This window comes from Sciurus carolinensis, chromosome 1 (genome assembly GCF_902686445.1).
Source record: "Sciurus carolinensis chromosome 1, mSciCar1.2, whole genome shotgun sequence".
In the NCBI taxonomy this organism is placed as follows: Eukaryota; Metazoa; Chordata; class Mammalia; order Rodentia; family Sciuridae; genus Sciurus; species Sciurus carolinensis.
This window is the reverse complement of record NC_062213.1, coordinates 178,637,973-178,653,055: the sequence shown is the minus strand read 5'-3', so window position 1 is coordinate 178,653,055 and position 15,083 is coordinate 178,637,973. Positions and strand designations below refer to the sequence as shown.

Below are 15,083 nucleotides of genomic sequence, written 5' to 3'. Positions count from 1 at the left end.
CCACTTACAAAACACCCTATTAGAAACTAAATAAAAAGGAATCTATTAAAAGCGGTCCATCCACTATGATGGTTGATAGCTTTAACCATAGCTAGATTGGTATTTTTCTTATATATGATTGTTCAGGTTGTCTAAATCTTAGTCCCTACTTGTCAAATGTTATGGTTCAGATATGAAGTGTCTTCCAAAATTTCATGTGTTGAGACAATGCAAAAAAAGTTTATAGGTGAAATGATTGGGTTATGAGAACCTTACCTAACAATGCATTTATCCACTTGAATGGATTAACTGGGTGATAACTATGGCTACAGGAGGTGGGTCACTGGGGGCTTGTGTTTGGGGTTTATATTTTGTCTGTGGTGAGGGAAGCTCTTTCTGCTTCAAATTGGTCATGTCCTGAGCTGCTTTTCTCCACCACACTCTGCTGTCATTATGTTTTGCCTTACCTCGGGCCCAGAACAATGGAGTTGGCCATGTATGAACTGAGAGCTCTGAAACCACGGGCCCCCAAATAAACTTTTCCTCCTTTAATTGTTCTCGTCAAGTCTTTTGGTCACAGAGCCGAAATAGCCAGTAAATCAGGTAAATTGCAAAATAAGATAGTTCTTATTGACTTAATAATAATACTTAACATCTACAATCAATGCCTACCACAAAATCAGACATCATATGTCTTCCACATTTGCAAACACTAAAATAACTGCAAAAGAAATTACAGACAGCAAGGTATAAATCAGGAGTTAGTGAAAACAAAATAATAAAAATTTTATGCTTTGCAGGTCATTAGTATATGTCACAACTACCATACTCTGCCACTGTAGTGTGATAGCAGTAATAAGCAATAGGAAAATGAATTAGTATGGCTGTGTTCCATTAAAACTTTACTGACAAAAATAGGCAGTGGGCTGGATTTGGCCCCATACAGTTTGCTAACCCATGGTCTAAATGACTGATTCCAAAACTATACTCATAGATTTTTTTTTTCATTTATTTAAACAAAGTTCAGGACCCTATCTTCAGAAGTTCTCACTCAATAGGGTTCAAGTATGGCCTGAAAACATGAATTTTCAAAGGCTCATTAGGTAATTCTGCTTAAAACCTATGTCTAGGAACTACTGGTGAGGTTGAAAGAATGTGATATTTGAAGTCAGAAGATGTTGGTTAAAGTCTTGCTTCTATAGCTAACTATCTTGGGGAAATTACTCAATCCTTCTAAGCCTTACTTTACTCATCTGAAAAAGATAATACCTATCTCATATGATTGTACATACATTTTTCACTTGATAAATAATTAAATTCCTTCCAAGTACCAAGAACTAGTTAAATATTATGGGAAGAATATGGATACAGTTCCTAAATTTAGAGAGCTTTCAGCCTAGAGATAAGCAGAAATATTAAATAAGTAATAACAAAGGTTCTTTTACAATTAAGACCAATGTAAGTTAATGAGATAGTACAGATTGCCTTGAGAATGTAGTACAGGGAAATTTGTTCCATACTTGGGATCTGGGATCATTGTGAAAATAATTATTATTAACTATTTTGGTATAATATGCTTTGTGAACACACGTAATTTGAGTGTTTTCAAATATTCAAATATTATAATTCAAAGCATCCAAACATTATCATTTATCATTTTCAATGATTATTCAATAGATGTTTGTTGAACATTCTCCATGAGTCATGCAGTATGGCGGGGGAGTCCCTGCCCTCATGGAATTTACATTCTATTGTATACTGAGACACCATTAACACATAAACAAATAAATAAGGTAATAAGTATTTGAAAGGAATAAAATGAGGCAATGGGATGAACTAGGAGCTATCTTAGTGAAATTATGGACATGTGCTCTGCAGAGAAACTATTTAAGCTGTGATGTTACAGATAAGAAAAAGCCAGTCATCTTACTGAATCTCACTGAATAATGCTTATGAAAGTGTTTTATAAATTTAACACACACCACACTACAATGACATTTATCATTAGGCAAATAGGATCCCAACAATGAAGGGACCTACAAATGACATAATAGGCCAGTAAAATGTAAAGCACAGGATTTCACCTCGTTGAATGCTTGAATCCTCTTTTCTATTATTTCTTCATCCAACAAATATTAAACACCTACTGTATGCTAACCCTAGTTCTAAGCACTGAGAATCTATAGCCAAGAGCAATAGAGTCAGTCTCTATCCACGTGGAGCTTACATTCTAATGGGGAAGAAAGAAAATAAATAAATAAGTTGTTTGTTTGTTTGTTGGTATCTCATGTTGGCTACCATTCTGGTCATATTCTTCTACAAGAACTCTACTTTGTTGCACCTAAGTGTGGAATTCAAATGCCTGAGAGTAATAAGGATAATCAATGTCTTTAGATCTGAAATCCTACTCCAAGATTACTGTTTAAGTGGTATTCCACTGTTCATATATACCATAATTTATATAACTTAACAAATTTGTATAAATATTACTGACTTCATTAAGTGCATACTCTTTGAATACTTTTCAGATATCTGCTTAGGACTAATTCCAGGGTAGGATTACTTAAGAGCATGAATATTTTAGATTTTGATATAATACATGTTGCCAAAATATTCTCTGGATAGATTATACAGATTTCTATGCCCATCAAACTGCATGAGAGTGTGTTTCCCACACCTTTGCTAAAACTGCTATTTTTTTTTAAAGGAAAAGTTAACCTTTAGTTATTTAATTTAATTTTATTGGTTCTTCTCAGTTATACATGACAGTAGCATACATTTTCATAAAATTATAGACACATATATTTTATTCTAATTAGGACCCTACTTTTGTTGGTAGGCACAATCTTTTATAATTTTGATGAATCTTATCAATGAAAAAAGAACTATTAATATTTTATTTGTAGTTCTTTGATTAATAAAATTAAAACTTTTTATGCTTATCATCTAATTTACATTTTATTTTTGTTATTTTTCTCCTGAGTTGTTTTTATTTTCTCACAGATTCTAAGGGATCTTTATCAATGAAGAGTATAAGTCCTCTGTCCTCAAACTGAGGATGTATGTTTCAGTTTGGTAGAGTTTGTCCTTAAGTTTCCAATTTTTTTCTTTTATGGATTCTTGGTTTTCATACCATGCTTTCCTCACTTTAATATTATAAAAAATATTAACTTATGTTTTCTTCTATGATTTCTCTGGTTTCATTTTTTAGTATTTAATCTATTTGGAATTTATTTTGTGAAATGAATGAGGTAAGGTTCTAGCTTTTCCTTTTCACCTTTATTCAATAAATGTGCTCCAATGTCATCTACTGAATAAATCATCTTCTTCCCACTTATCTGAAATGCCACCTTGATCTTATATTAATTTTTTATATATTCTTAGATCTATTTCTGGACTCTATTCTGTTCTTCTAATTAGCCCATCTATTCTATCATGAGAAGCACTGTTTTATATCATTTCATAATCAATTTAAATATCTGCTAGAGCAAGTCTTTTTCATAAGTCATACCTTCAATGCTATGTCTTCTTGGCACTTTTCGGATGATTTATAAATTGTGGCATATCTAGTATTAATAAAAACCCATTTTAAAATGTCTAAAGCTGTAAGATACACATTCATTCTCAAAACTTTGCTCAGAGTCCTTTAAATCAATAGATTGATTTTCTTTTCTTTTTTTTTGTGGTGCTGGGGGTTGAACCCAGGACCTTCCTTGCACATGCAAGGCAAGCACTCTACCAACTGAGCTATCCCCACCAAAAGCCCTAGCTGAATATTTTTAATGGATCACTTCAAAATAAAACACTAAGCCAAAAAATAATTTCTGAAAACAAATAACAGAAACTGAATTATATCATTAGTATCCTTTTAAACATACTATGAGACAACCTCTTAACTAAAAGCCAAGAGTTCATCAAATACTGATTGAAAAAGACAGGTTTCAAGTAGAAGTTTAGCTCTTAGTATCAGTGTAACACTTTAATTATTATATGTTTCTATCAGCTACTTTTGATTTTAAAAACATATGCATACAAGAATCTGAGTGATTTAATATGTACAGTCTTTCATTAAATGTCTCAAAATTTGGAGAATATTGGGTATAAAAGATGTTCAACTAAGATGTTGCTTCACTAACATTTCCATGTAGTTTCCTCGTTAAAGAAGGATGAAAAAGGAAGTCACTTGAGGTATTTTATTTAATAAAAATAAAGCATCTTGAGCAAGTTTAGTGTTCTTTTCAGGCAATAGGAAAGACAGGGAAAAGAAAGTAAAGACTTTTTGGAAGGTTCAGGCAAGTATCCTGAAATGAAAAAGATTTGGATTTGGGAGGCTTCATAGATACAGAATCACAATATTCAAGTTCAAAGGAGACTTATGAGTTTCCTTAAACAAACTTTTGGTTTTCTTTGTCTCTTATCTCTGCCATGTCACCTCTACTGGTTGAATGACACTCAGTAAAAATGCTATTTTCTCTGCAAAGCCTTCCAACTTTCCCTATCTTTCCAGAACAAATCCTATCATTTCCATATCTTCTCTAATATCCTGTTTGTGCTTCTATTGTCATAACATCATATCATTATAATTATTTATATAAATTCTTTATGGATAGGAACTATATTTTATTCATTTTAAAAATCTTCACAGTTAAATACAGGTTCAGTGAAAGTTTTTGAGTGAATGAAAAGAAAAGCAGCCCAGAAGTAATAGTCCTAGTCTTTAGTGGACTAGTAAAATCACATGTGGGATATTAAGTTTCATCTGGGAGCTACTTTGAGAGAGATACAGCAAAGCAGAGTTGAAATGATGACCTGTGGCAAAGAGACACAAAACCATGTCACCCGAAGACCAAATGAAGGAACAGTTTATGACTGCTTAGCATGAGTAAGAAAGCAAAGTCTCAGAGCCATGCAGTCATCAAATATTTACAGTATTATGCTGGAGACATAATCATGATCCAACTATTGTCCTTGCCCTTGAAGAGCTTTGGTCTAGTGAGACACAGAGGTCAAGCAATCCACTCTAATACGCTGTGGTAAAAGCTATACCTGAAGAGGTGGTGGGTATTACAGGAGCACCTGGAGGGTTTGTGGAAGTCTTTCAGAGGAAGTAATGGTTAGGATCCCAAGCACAAGTATAAAAAGATAAGCAGAAGCCAAAGATAAAGGAAATTTTTGTTTTAGACAGGAAAATAAAAGCATGTATAAAGGCTTGGAGGTGAGCAAAAGGAGTTCTAAAAACTGTATCTTTTGGTATGTTTACTGGTCAAGTTTAAAGAAAAAGTCTAGAAAATCAGTTGTAGATAGAGGCAGTATTCAGGTATCAGATTGCCTCCTACACAACATTAATGAGAAACACAATTGCTGAAAGGCTTGGGATGCATTCATTCTGGCTGCAGGGTGAACAATGGATTCGAAGGAAGAATGTACAGAGGCTGGAAGACTAGTTAGGAAGCTGTGCCAGTAATTTAGGTGTGAGATGATAGTGGCTTAAATTAGGAAAGTGGCACAGCAGCAGTGAGAGTGTAGTCCCTACACCTGCTTTCTAATAATCAGAGACCAGTGTGTAAAAAATAGGCTAAACCTGTTTCAGATGGCCATAAAAGGTAGAAATGTGACTAATAGAAATTACAAAGAAACAGTCAGGTGTGGTGGTGCACATCTGTAATCCCAGTAGCTCAGGAGGCTGAGACAGGAGGATCTTGAGTTCAAAGCCAGCATCAGCAAAAGTGAGGCTCTAAGCAACTCAGTGAGACCCTAACTCTAAATAAAATACAAAATAGGGCTGGGCATGTGGCTCAGTGGTTGAGTGCCCCTGAGTTCAATCCCTGGTACCAAAAAAAAAAAAAAAAAAAAGAAAAAGAAAAAGAAAAGAAAAGAAAAAAAAATTTACAGAGAAACAGATTTTGGCCCAATGTCTATCTAATATGAAGCAATTTACCTGAGGGGGCTATAAGTCCCTTGCAACTTGTAGAATTCAAAATAAGACATTTTATAAGAAATTCAAAATGTCAAATCTGCCACAGCAGATTATTTTAAGGTCTTTTCCAACACTAAGGTTCCATAGATCTACTAAATTTTATTTCATTTTGATATTTGGGGCTGTTCTCAATGCTCATGTAAAAAAAAAAAGTGCAGTATTAACTCATATCAAAGGCTATGCCTGTGCTAACTAGTACTCTCATGAGGAAAACTACACTTTCAAATTTTAACATCACTTGTCAACTGATACACTTTATGTGAATTGAGCATTCATGTTTCACAATGCCCTTTCAATAAATAGGTTGTTTACATGCCTAAAGCTGTCCTTGAACTACAATTATTACTCATATTAGCAACAAAACCAGCAGCAGATATCACTGTCTTCCATTTGCCTGCAGCATGCCAGACCAGCATAGCATCTCCCTTGTTCGTTATGGCCTGAAAGTAGGAGGAAATGGGCTGTAAAGATGAAAAAATCAGCTCCAAAAGATTTATTTGCCTTAAGGTACAAAAGTGAGAAGTGGGGAACAGGAATTTGAAACAAGTTCTGCCTGACTCCTATGTCTGTGAATTTTTCCACTATACATTGGCATCTTAGAAATCTTGAAGAAGGTTTTAAGGAGTAATAAAAATAACTCCTTGTTTACCAAGTGCCAGGTACTTTTACCTGCATATTTTCATTTCAATTTTTTTCAGCTCACTCACATTCATAATGCTTCACTTTTGAATGTCAGAAGATATGACTCAAAATCAGAAAAATCACTGAACAGAGTGAAAGTCAAAACAATCCTTTACATTATTAGTATTTGAAAGTTTTCAATATATTTTCACATCCATTAGTTCACACAGTCTTCTTCACAACTGTGTAAAGTAGGCAGAATGGAATTAACCACATTTTACAAATCAGAAAATGAAGGATTAAAGAGTAATTAAGTAGTAGATCTGGCTCTCAACAAACCCAGGAGGTTCTGACTCTTAGTGTTCTCCTTTATGTTATGCTCTGTGTCATTGGGAAATGGGAAGTATTATACTATAGGAAAAAAAGGCAAGAAGAAGCCAGAACTGGTGGTGCACACCTGTAATCCCAGTGGCTCAGGAGGCTGAGACAGGAGGATCTTGAGTTCAAAGTCAGCCTCAGTAAAAGCGAGGCACTAAGCAACTCAGTGAGACCCTGTCTCTAATTAAATACAAAATAGGGCTGGGGATGTGGCTCAGTGGTTGAGTACCCCTGAGTTCTATCCCTGGTACCTGCCCCCACCCCAGAGAAAAAGGCAATAAGAAGCAAATAGATAATAAGAGGCTGAACACATGAAATTGCTATAACAAAATATATCAAAATACTTGTACAAAAATTAATAAAGGTATCAGGATACCAACATTTATGTACTATGTAAAAGGATTTTAAAGGACTCTAAGACATTAAGATTAATGTTTATGTAGAAACCATGAAAACTGACTGAGAAATATTAGTATCAGTTTTATTCCTCAAATTCTAATCCTGAAGTATACTATGTAGTGATGAAAATCAAAAGCAGTACCAATCTGACTTGTTAACTTGATAATATTTTAATATTTCAGTTTTAATTTAGTTTATACACTTAGAAAATTTTTAGGTTTAATTTTACTTCAATTTATAATTAATCTCCTTTGGGCAAATTCCTTCCTTTTTCTGTTACTATACTTTGGTTTATGGACAGTAGGAGTTTGTTTAGTTCTAAATGCAGTGAATTAAGAAGCTACTTTCAGTGTGGCTCAGTTTCCTTTCTTTCTATGGTCTACATCATCAGCCACACCCCCTTCCTTTTTGTTAGCTTTGTCTGTGACCTCCTGAAAAAGAACTTGATGTGACACTGATAAACTACATCAGAGAGGTGAGCAGAGAGTTCATTGGATTATGAGACAGAGACACATGGAATTCTTTTCCTAGTGGATTAAACTGATTACAATCTTATCTCACGTTTAGTAATTCCTTTTACTTAGCAGAAACAAGAAAAATTCTTACCTAGCTCCAGGATGTCACCAGTTTCTATTAGACAAAAAATGTTATAGCATAGGTCATCATGAGAAAAATACTGCAATGGTAGAAAGATGCAATTCTGGAGTAAAATAGGGATTTGAGAGTTTGTTTATCCAATTACTTCATTTTAAAAGATAATGAGTTTTATTAGTTAGTACTTGTGGCAGTACAGCACCCAATTTTGCCTGTGGAGACTAAACTAATAAAAACTATGGAAATCTGGAGAGACTAAGCAACTCTGCCTAAAACTCTGACTATAATTGGGATTATTTATATGACATCTAGGTTTCCAGATTTTCAGCTCAAAATAAAATGTTACTTTTTACAGATACCTTAATAATGTCAATATTTGATTTTTCTTTAAAAAGTGAGTTATTTGTAAACTCAGACTTCTAAGAACAAAGGTTTTAGGGTAAAAGATGTCAAATAAAACTTTTTCATGCTAAATAGCTTTTTTCTTACCTTGATATTGGGATGCAGACTCTGATAGGTGACCATATTTGTATTTTCTAACATCATTCCAGTTTATTACTGCAGGAAAAGAGAAAAGAGTCATGTAGAAAGAAAACACAAGATTCACTACTTCTCCAATTTGGCAGTTTCCATTAACAGTTTTTAATGAAGTCATCACTTCTGAGATTGTATGCTAGGAAATAATACAAAGAAAAATGTTATATTTAAAATGGTTTAGAACTATTCATAGTAACAGAAAAAGGAAGGACACCTAAATGTTCAAAACAGAAGATTAAGATTCAGTTGTTAAATTTCACAAAGGCTAAAGAACAAATGGGAAAATACTTAAGTTATAATGTTATTAGGTAAAACAAGGGAATAAAAGTTACATTCATAAAATAATCACAAATATGTAAAAAACTAAAAACAAAGAGCACCCACGTAGGTGAACTGTGCCCTCCCAAATTTCACATTGAAGTCCCCACTCCCCAATACCTCAGAGTGTGTCAGTACTTGGAGAAAAGGTCTTTAAAGAGATACTTAAGTTAAAATGAGGTCATTAAGGTAGGCCTTAATTCAATATTACTGATGTCCTTATTTAAAAAAAGTTAGACAGGGCCAGAGAAAAGGTGACATAAAGACAGGGAAAATATGGCCATCTATACCTCAAGGAAAAGAGACCTCAGAGGAAATCAACCCTGCTGACAACTTGATCTTGCACTTCTGGACTCCAGAATTGTGGGAAAATAAATTAGTATCACTTAAACCATCATGTTGTGGTCTTTGTTATGGTAGCCCTAACAAATGAGTATACGTCCCAAAAATTATCACAAAAAGATGGAAGTAAACAGAGCAAATATAAATATTCGATTATACTGGGGTGGTAGTACTGGGTCCCCTTTTCTATTTTCTAATTTTATGTATTTTCAAATATATTTTATATAAAGAGGATATATTACTCATTTAATAGGAATATATTTTCCATGTTTAAATATTTAGATTTATCTACTAACTCTACCATTTTCCTACTATCAATCACCCATCAGGTCCTCAGTTCTCTTCTTATCCAGCTGAGATCCATGGTCCTTCATTAAAATACTCCCTGGCAAACACTTTTAAGTCCCCCAAATTTTTCTCCAAACTTACCTATTAAAGCCTGATTCTAAACTCTGGCTAACTTTACTATCAATATATACCATATCTACCCTCACTAATTCTCACTAATGCTGAGCAAATACAGTTTATTGATCTTACTTTTAAAATCATGGCCACAAATCTCTAATACCACTTTATACTGCCCAGAAATCATATCACATTTCCCCATAATGTTTGCTCTTCCACTTTCAGGTATTCTTTTCTTGCTCTTCAAACTCCAAATAGTCCAAATAGTCCCTCTCCTAATAGCACTCTGAGGGAAAGACTTTAATTCAGATTGCAGTGAGAAACAGAAATAAGAGTAGAAATCCTTCCACTCATTTTACAAGAATTGATCTTGTTTAGTGTTGTATTACCAGTGTGTTTTATAGCAGCAGGTGCTCAATGTTGGGTGAAAGAATTAATCCACTCACGTGTCATTCTTTCTGACTTGTCTCCTGTTACTGTGGATGATGTATCTGCTTTTAACAAAATCCAGCCCTCCATGTTTGTTCCAGATCACATCTTCTTTATCCTCTCAATGACTTCACAAGCATCACCTAATAGATCATCTGCATCAGCATTCTTACTGCTCCTTTATTCTATTAAAAAATGCCCCAAACACTCCCCATGTCCCTTTCCTAATCCCACACATATCCTTTCTATTATATTCTTCCATGTCTGTTCTTTTCTTTATAGGAAAACTCAAAGAACTACCTATAGTTATTGCTTCCTTACTTCCTCATATTATTTCCTCAAATAGGGTTTTTCTAGTTGTGCTCCATCTGTGTACAATGTGTCAAAATGCATTCTACTGTCATGTATAACTAATTAGAACAAAATTTTAAAAATACAGTTTTTATATTCACCATTCCATTGAGATTACTTTCAAATTTACATTTTCAGCACTGGTCTCTTTAAAATTCCACACTCCCGTATACAAATGCCTACCTATAGGTCATCCTTCCATGGTTATCAATTGAATTTTTCAAAGTTAACATTACTAAATCAGAATGTCATCTTTTGCCAACCTGTTCCTCTTTTTGCCTTCCCCAGTCCACTAAATGGCACTTTCATGGCTTAGTTGCATGCAAGCTATTGATGATCTAGGCAACAGGGTCTTCCACTCATCAAGGCCCATCTAACCATCACCACTGCTGAGTACCCAGACTGCCAGAAGCAGAGACAAACACTGAACCCCTGACTTGGCACCATTCTTTAGGCAGGATGATCAGTCAGCAACTTGGTGGCAAATTGATTATACTGGACCATCATGAAAGGGCAGCATTTCATTATTTTTGGAATGGACATTTAACTCTAGATATGGATTTAACTTCACTGCATGCATTGCTTTTACCAAAACTACCATCCGTGGACTTACAGAATGCCTTATCCACTATCCTGGTATTCCACATAGCATTATTTCGGACCAAGGAACTCATTTCACAGCCAAAGAACTGCAGCAATGGCCCATCCTCATGGAGTTCACTCATCTTACCATGTCCCCACCATCCTGAGGCAGCTGGCTTGAGAGGAGAAGAATGGCCGTTTGAAAACTTGGGATCCTCCATAAGTTGTACATGCTCTGAATTAATGTCCAGTACTTGGTACTGTTTCTCTAATAGCAGTATTCACGAGTTCAGGAATCAAGAAGCAGAAATAGAAATAAGTGATTTCATTCACCACAAAGCCCAGTGACCTACTAAGAAAATGTTTGCTTTCTATTTTCATGACTTCATGTTCTATTGGCCCAGAGGTCTGACTTCCAAAGACAGAAATACTTTCACTAAGAGGCACAATAATGCCTCCATCAAGTTGGAAGTTAAGATGGCCACCTAGCCACTTTCCCATCCTTCTGAGTCAACAGGTCAATAAGGAGTTTCAGTGTCAACTGAGGCAACAGATCTGGACTACCAAAGGAAAACTGAACTCATAATGGAGTAAAGAAAGAATATGCCTGGAATACAGTGATTCCTTAGGATGCTTCTTGGTATTACCATTCCCTGTTACTAAGACCAAAAGAAAAACAACCTAATCCAGGCAGGACTATGAATAGCCCAGACCCTTCAGGGGTAAAGGTTTGGGTCACAAGTGATATAAGGAATCACAACCAGTTGAGAGTCTTCATATGAAGGCAAAGGGAATACAGAAAGGGTACTAGGAGAAGGTATTTATAAATACCGGCTATAACCTTGTGACCAATTATAGAAATGAGGATTGTAATTGTTATGAACATTTCCTCCTTAATTTTTTGTGACTATGTGTATATATATAGATAATATTAAGCAAATTATATTTGCTCTTTCCTTTCTTATTCTCTTATCATATAACAAAATATCTAATAACTAATCAATATTTAAGTATTATTACATCATAATATTTTAATGACAGGAAATTAGAAGAAGAGTAAGACCAACTTTACCTTCTCTCCTGGTGAAGGGATTGTATGCTGAATAGATGTATATATTTGGCAGAACTGTGACCTTGTGATTATTGTCATTTGAGAATCACGTATGGTTTAAAGAGGTGCATGTGACTGCCAAGTTGACAAGGAGTGAACTTGTGATTACTAATTTTATGTACCAACTCAACTGTGCTAAGGGATGCCCAGATAGCTGGTAAACATTATTTCTGAGTCTGTGTGTTTATGGAAAAATCAATATTTGAACCAGTAGAGTAAATGAAGATCACCTTCACAAATGTGGGTAGGCATCATTCAGCCTATTGAGGGCCCAAATACAACACAGAGATGAAGGAGGGCAAATTCTTTCTTGCTTCTTGAGCTAAGACATCCATCCTCTTCCCTTGGGCATTAGAGCACCTGGTTCTTGAACCTCAAACTCCAGGACTTATACCCATGCCCTCCTACTCTCCATCATTTGTTAGGTCTTTGGCCTTGAAGTAGAGTTACACCTTCAGTTCTAGTTTTTAGGCTTTTGGACTCAGAATGAATTATACCACCACCTTACAGACTATATCACAGCCTCCACAGTTTTGTGAGCCAATTCCCATAATATATCTCCAATCAGTCAGTCCATCTTTTCCTATGTTTCACTGGAAAATCTTGACTAATACAGCATCAGAGTGAGCATTTTGAAACATCAAGTAGACATCATTTCTCTGTTTAATGATTTCCCAGAAGTTTCCAACTGAGTTAAGGGTGCTTTACAAAGTCACACAGATCTGGCTCCTGCCATTTCTCTGATCTTATCTGTTATGACTGCACCCTTTTCTACAATACAGTCACACTAGCTAGTGTCCCACTCCAAGTGTTTGCCTTCTCTCCTGGTTTGATACCCTATATGTTTAGTCTCCTGCTATATCTGTTCCTTCTAGATCACTAATAAACATTAGAAACTAGACTTGAGGATCCAATGGCGGACTAGAGGGTGACTGCATCTCCAGTCGCTCCAGAACCCAGGATTCAAGAAGGGGAGGCATTGAGAGACTCGGACTAAAATAGAACCATGGGGTGAGTCTCCCCCACCAGGTGAAGCTTGGCCTGGGCAGCAGGCACGGATAGGGGCGGCTTATCAGAGCATGGCAGGGCAGCTAGAGTCTTCCCCAGGTAGCCCTGCTCACTCTGGTGGTGGGCTCCTCCCACACGGCCAGTTTCTCCAGCTTCTCGGAGCAGGCCCCCCAGTGAGAGCCTTTCTGCACAGAGCCAGCTCCAAGCCCTGGAACCAGTAGTGGGCTAGGGGAAGCTTTCTTCGGAAGCACTGCATTATCAAGTTCCTCCAAGACTTCAGGCTACTGAAGGCTGAGAGGTGATACACTGGAAATCTACAGGGACACTATAAGCCAATAGAGGAAATCTGCAATATCTCAGAGTCCCATTGACATCTGACCAATATGAGAAAACAAGGGAAGAAAATGTACCAAACAAACCTAGATACTATATCAATAAAACCCAATGACAGCAGAGCAGAAGAAATGTCAGAAAGGGAGATCAGAATGTATATAATTAAAACAATCAGGGAAGCAAACGAGGAGATGAAAGAGCAAATACAGGCACTGAAGGATGAGATGAAAGAGCAAATGCAGGCATTAAATGATCCCACCAATCAACAGTTAAAAGAGCGAATACGGGAAGCAAGAGATCATTTCAATAAAGAGTTAGAGATACTGAAAAAAAAAACAGAAATCCTTGAAATGAAGGAAACAATAAACCAAGTTAAAAACTCCATAGAAAGCATAACCAATAGGATAGAACACCCAGAAGACAGAACCTCAGACATTGAAGACAAAATATTTAATCTTGAAAACAAAGTTGAACAAACAGAGAAGATGGTAAGAAATCATGAACAGAATCTATAAGAATTGTGGGATATCACGAAAAGGCCAAATTTAAGAATTATTGGGATTGAGGAAGGCTTAGAGAAACAAACCAAAGGAATGAACAATCTATTCAATTAAATAATATCAGAAGATTTCCCAAATCTGAAGAATGAAATGGAAAACCAAGTACAAGAGGCTTATAGGACTCCAAATATACAAAATTACAACAGAAACACACCAAGGTACATTATTATGAAAATACCTAACATACAAAACAAAGACAGAATTTTAAAGGCCGCGAGAGAAAAGAATCAAATTACATTCAGGGGGAAACCAATAAGAATATCAGCAGATTTTTCTATCCAGACCCTAAAAGCTAGAAGGGCCTGGAACAACATTTACCAAGCCCTGAAACAAAACGGAGGCCAACCAAGAATCTTATACCCAGCAAAAATTACTTTCAGATTTGACGACGAAATAAGATCCTTCCATGATAAACAAAAGCTAAAGGAATTTACAAGAAGAAAGCCGGCATTACAGAACATTCTCAGCAAAATATTCCATGAGGAAGAGATGAAAAACAACGATGCAAATCAGCAATGGGAAGAACTAGCCTAAAGGAATAGCCAAATAAAGGAGAAACCAAATCATGTCAAAAAACAAAAATGAGTCAAATGACTGGGAATACAAATCATAACACAATAATAACCCTGAATGTTAATGGCCTGAACTCATCAATTAAAAGACATAGACTGGCAGATTGGATTAAAAAGAAAAATCCAACAATATGCTGCCTGCAAGAGACTCATCTCATAGAAAGAGACACCCATAGACTAAAGGTGAAAGGATGGGGAAAAACATACCATGCACACGGACACAGCAAAAAAGCTGGAGTATCCATCCTCACTTCAGATAATGTGGACTTCAAGCCAAACTAGTCAGAAGGGATAAAGAAGGACATTACATACTGCTTAAGGGAAGCATAAATCAACAAGACATAACAATCATAAATATCTATGCCCCGAAGAGTGGCTTATCCATGTACGTCAAACAAATCCTTCTCAATTCCAGAAATCAAATAGACCACAACACAATAATACTAGGCAATTTTAACACACCTCTCTCACCACTGGATAGATCTTCCAAACAAAAATTGAATAAAGAAACTATAGATCTCAATAACACAATCAACAATTTAGACTTAACGGACATATATAGAATATACCATCCAACAAAGAACGAA

At 35.6% G+C, this 15,083-nt stretch overlaps 1 protein-coding gene across 24 annotated transcripts in view; it reads right to left on the bottom strand.

Annotated features, from left to right (window-relative positions):
* The window catches only part of Scmh1 (Scm polycomb group protein homolog 1), a 271,052-nt gene that overhangs the window by 143,483 nt on the left and 112,486 nt on the right, over positions 1 to 15,083 (bottom strand). For 10 of the 24 annotated variants that reach the window (XM_047547881.1, XM_047547866.1, XM_047547875.1 and 7 more), the window contains one exon: positions 8,438 to 8,506. Coding sequence is in view for 14 of the 24 variants with exons in the window: in XM_047547860.1 (XP_047403816.1) it covers positions 8,438 to 8,506 (69 nt within the window). In the remaining 10 variants the exon portion in view is untranslated. Of the gene's footprint in view, positions 1 to 7,960; positions 7,985 to 8,437; positions 8,507 to 9,996; positions 10,114 to 15,083 lie in introns of those variants that run through there. The other 14 variants (XR_007108116.1, XM_047547893.1, XM_047547900.1 and 11 more) reach the window with 8 other exon arrangements.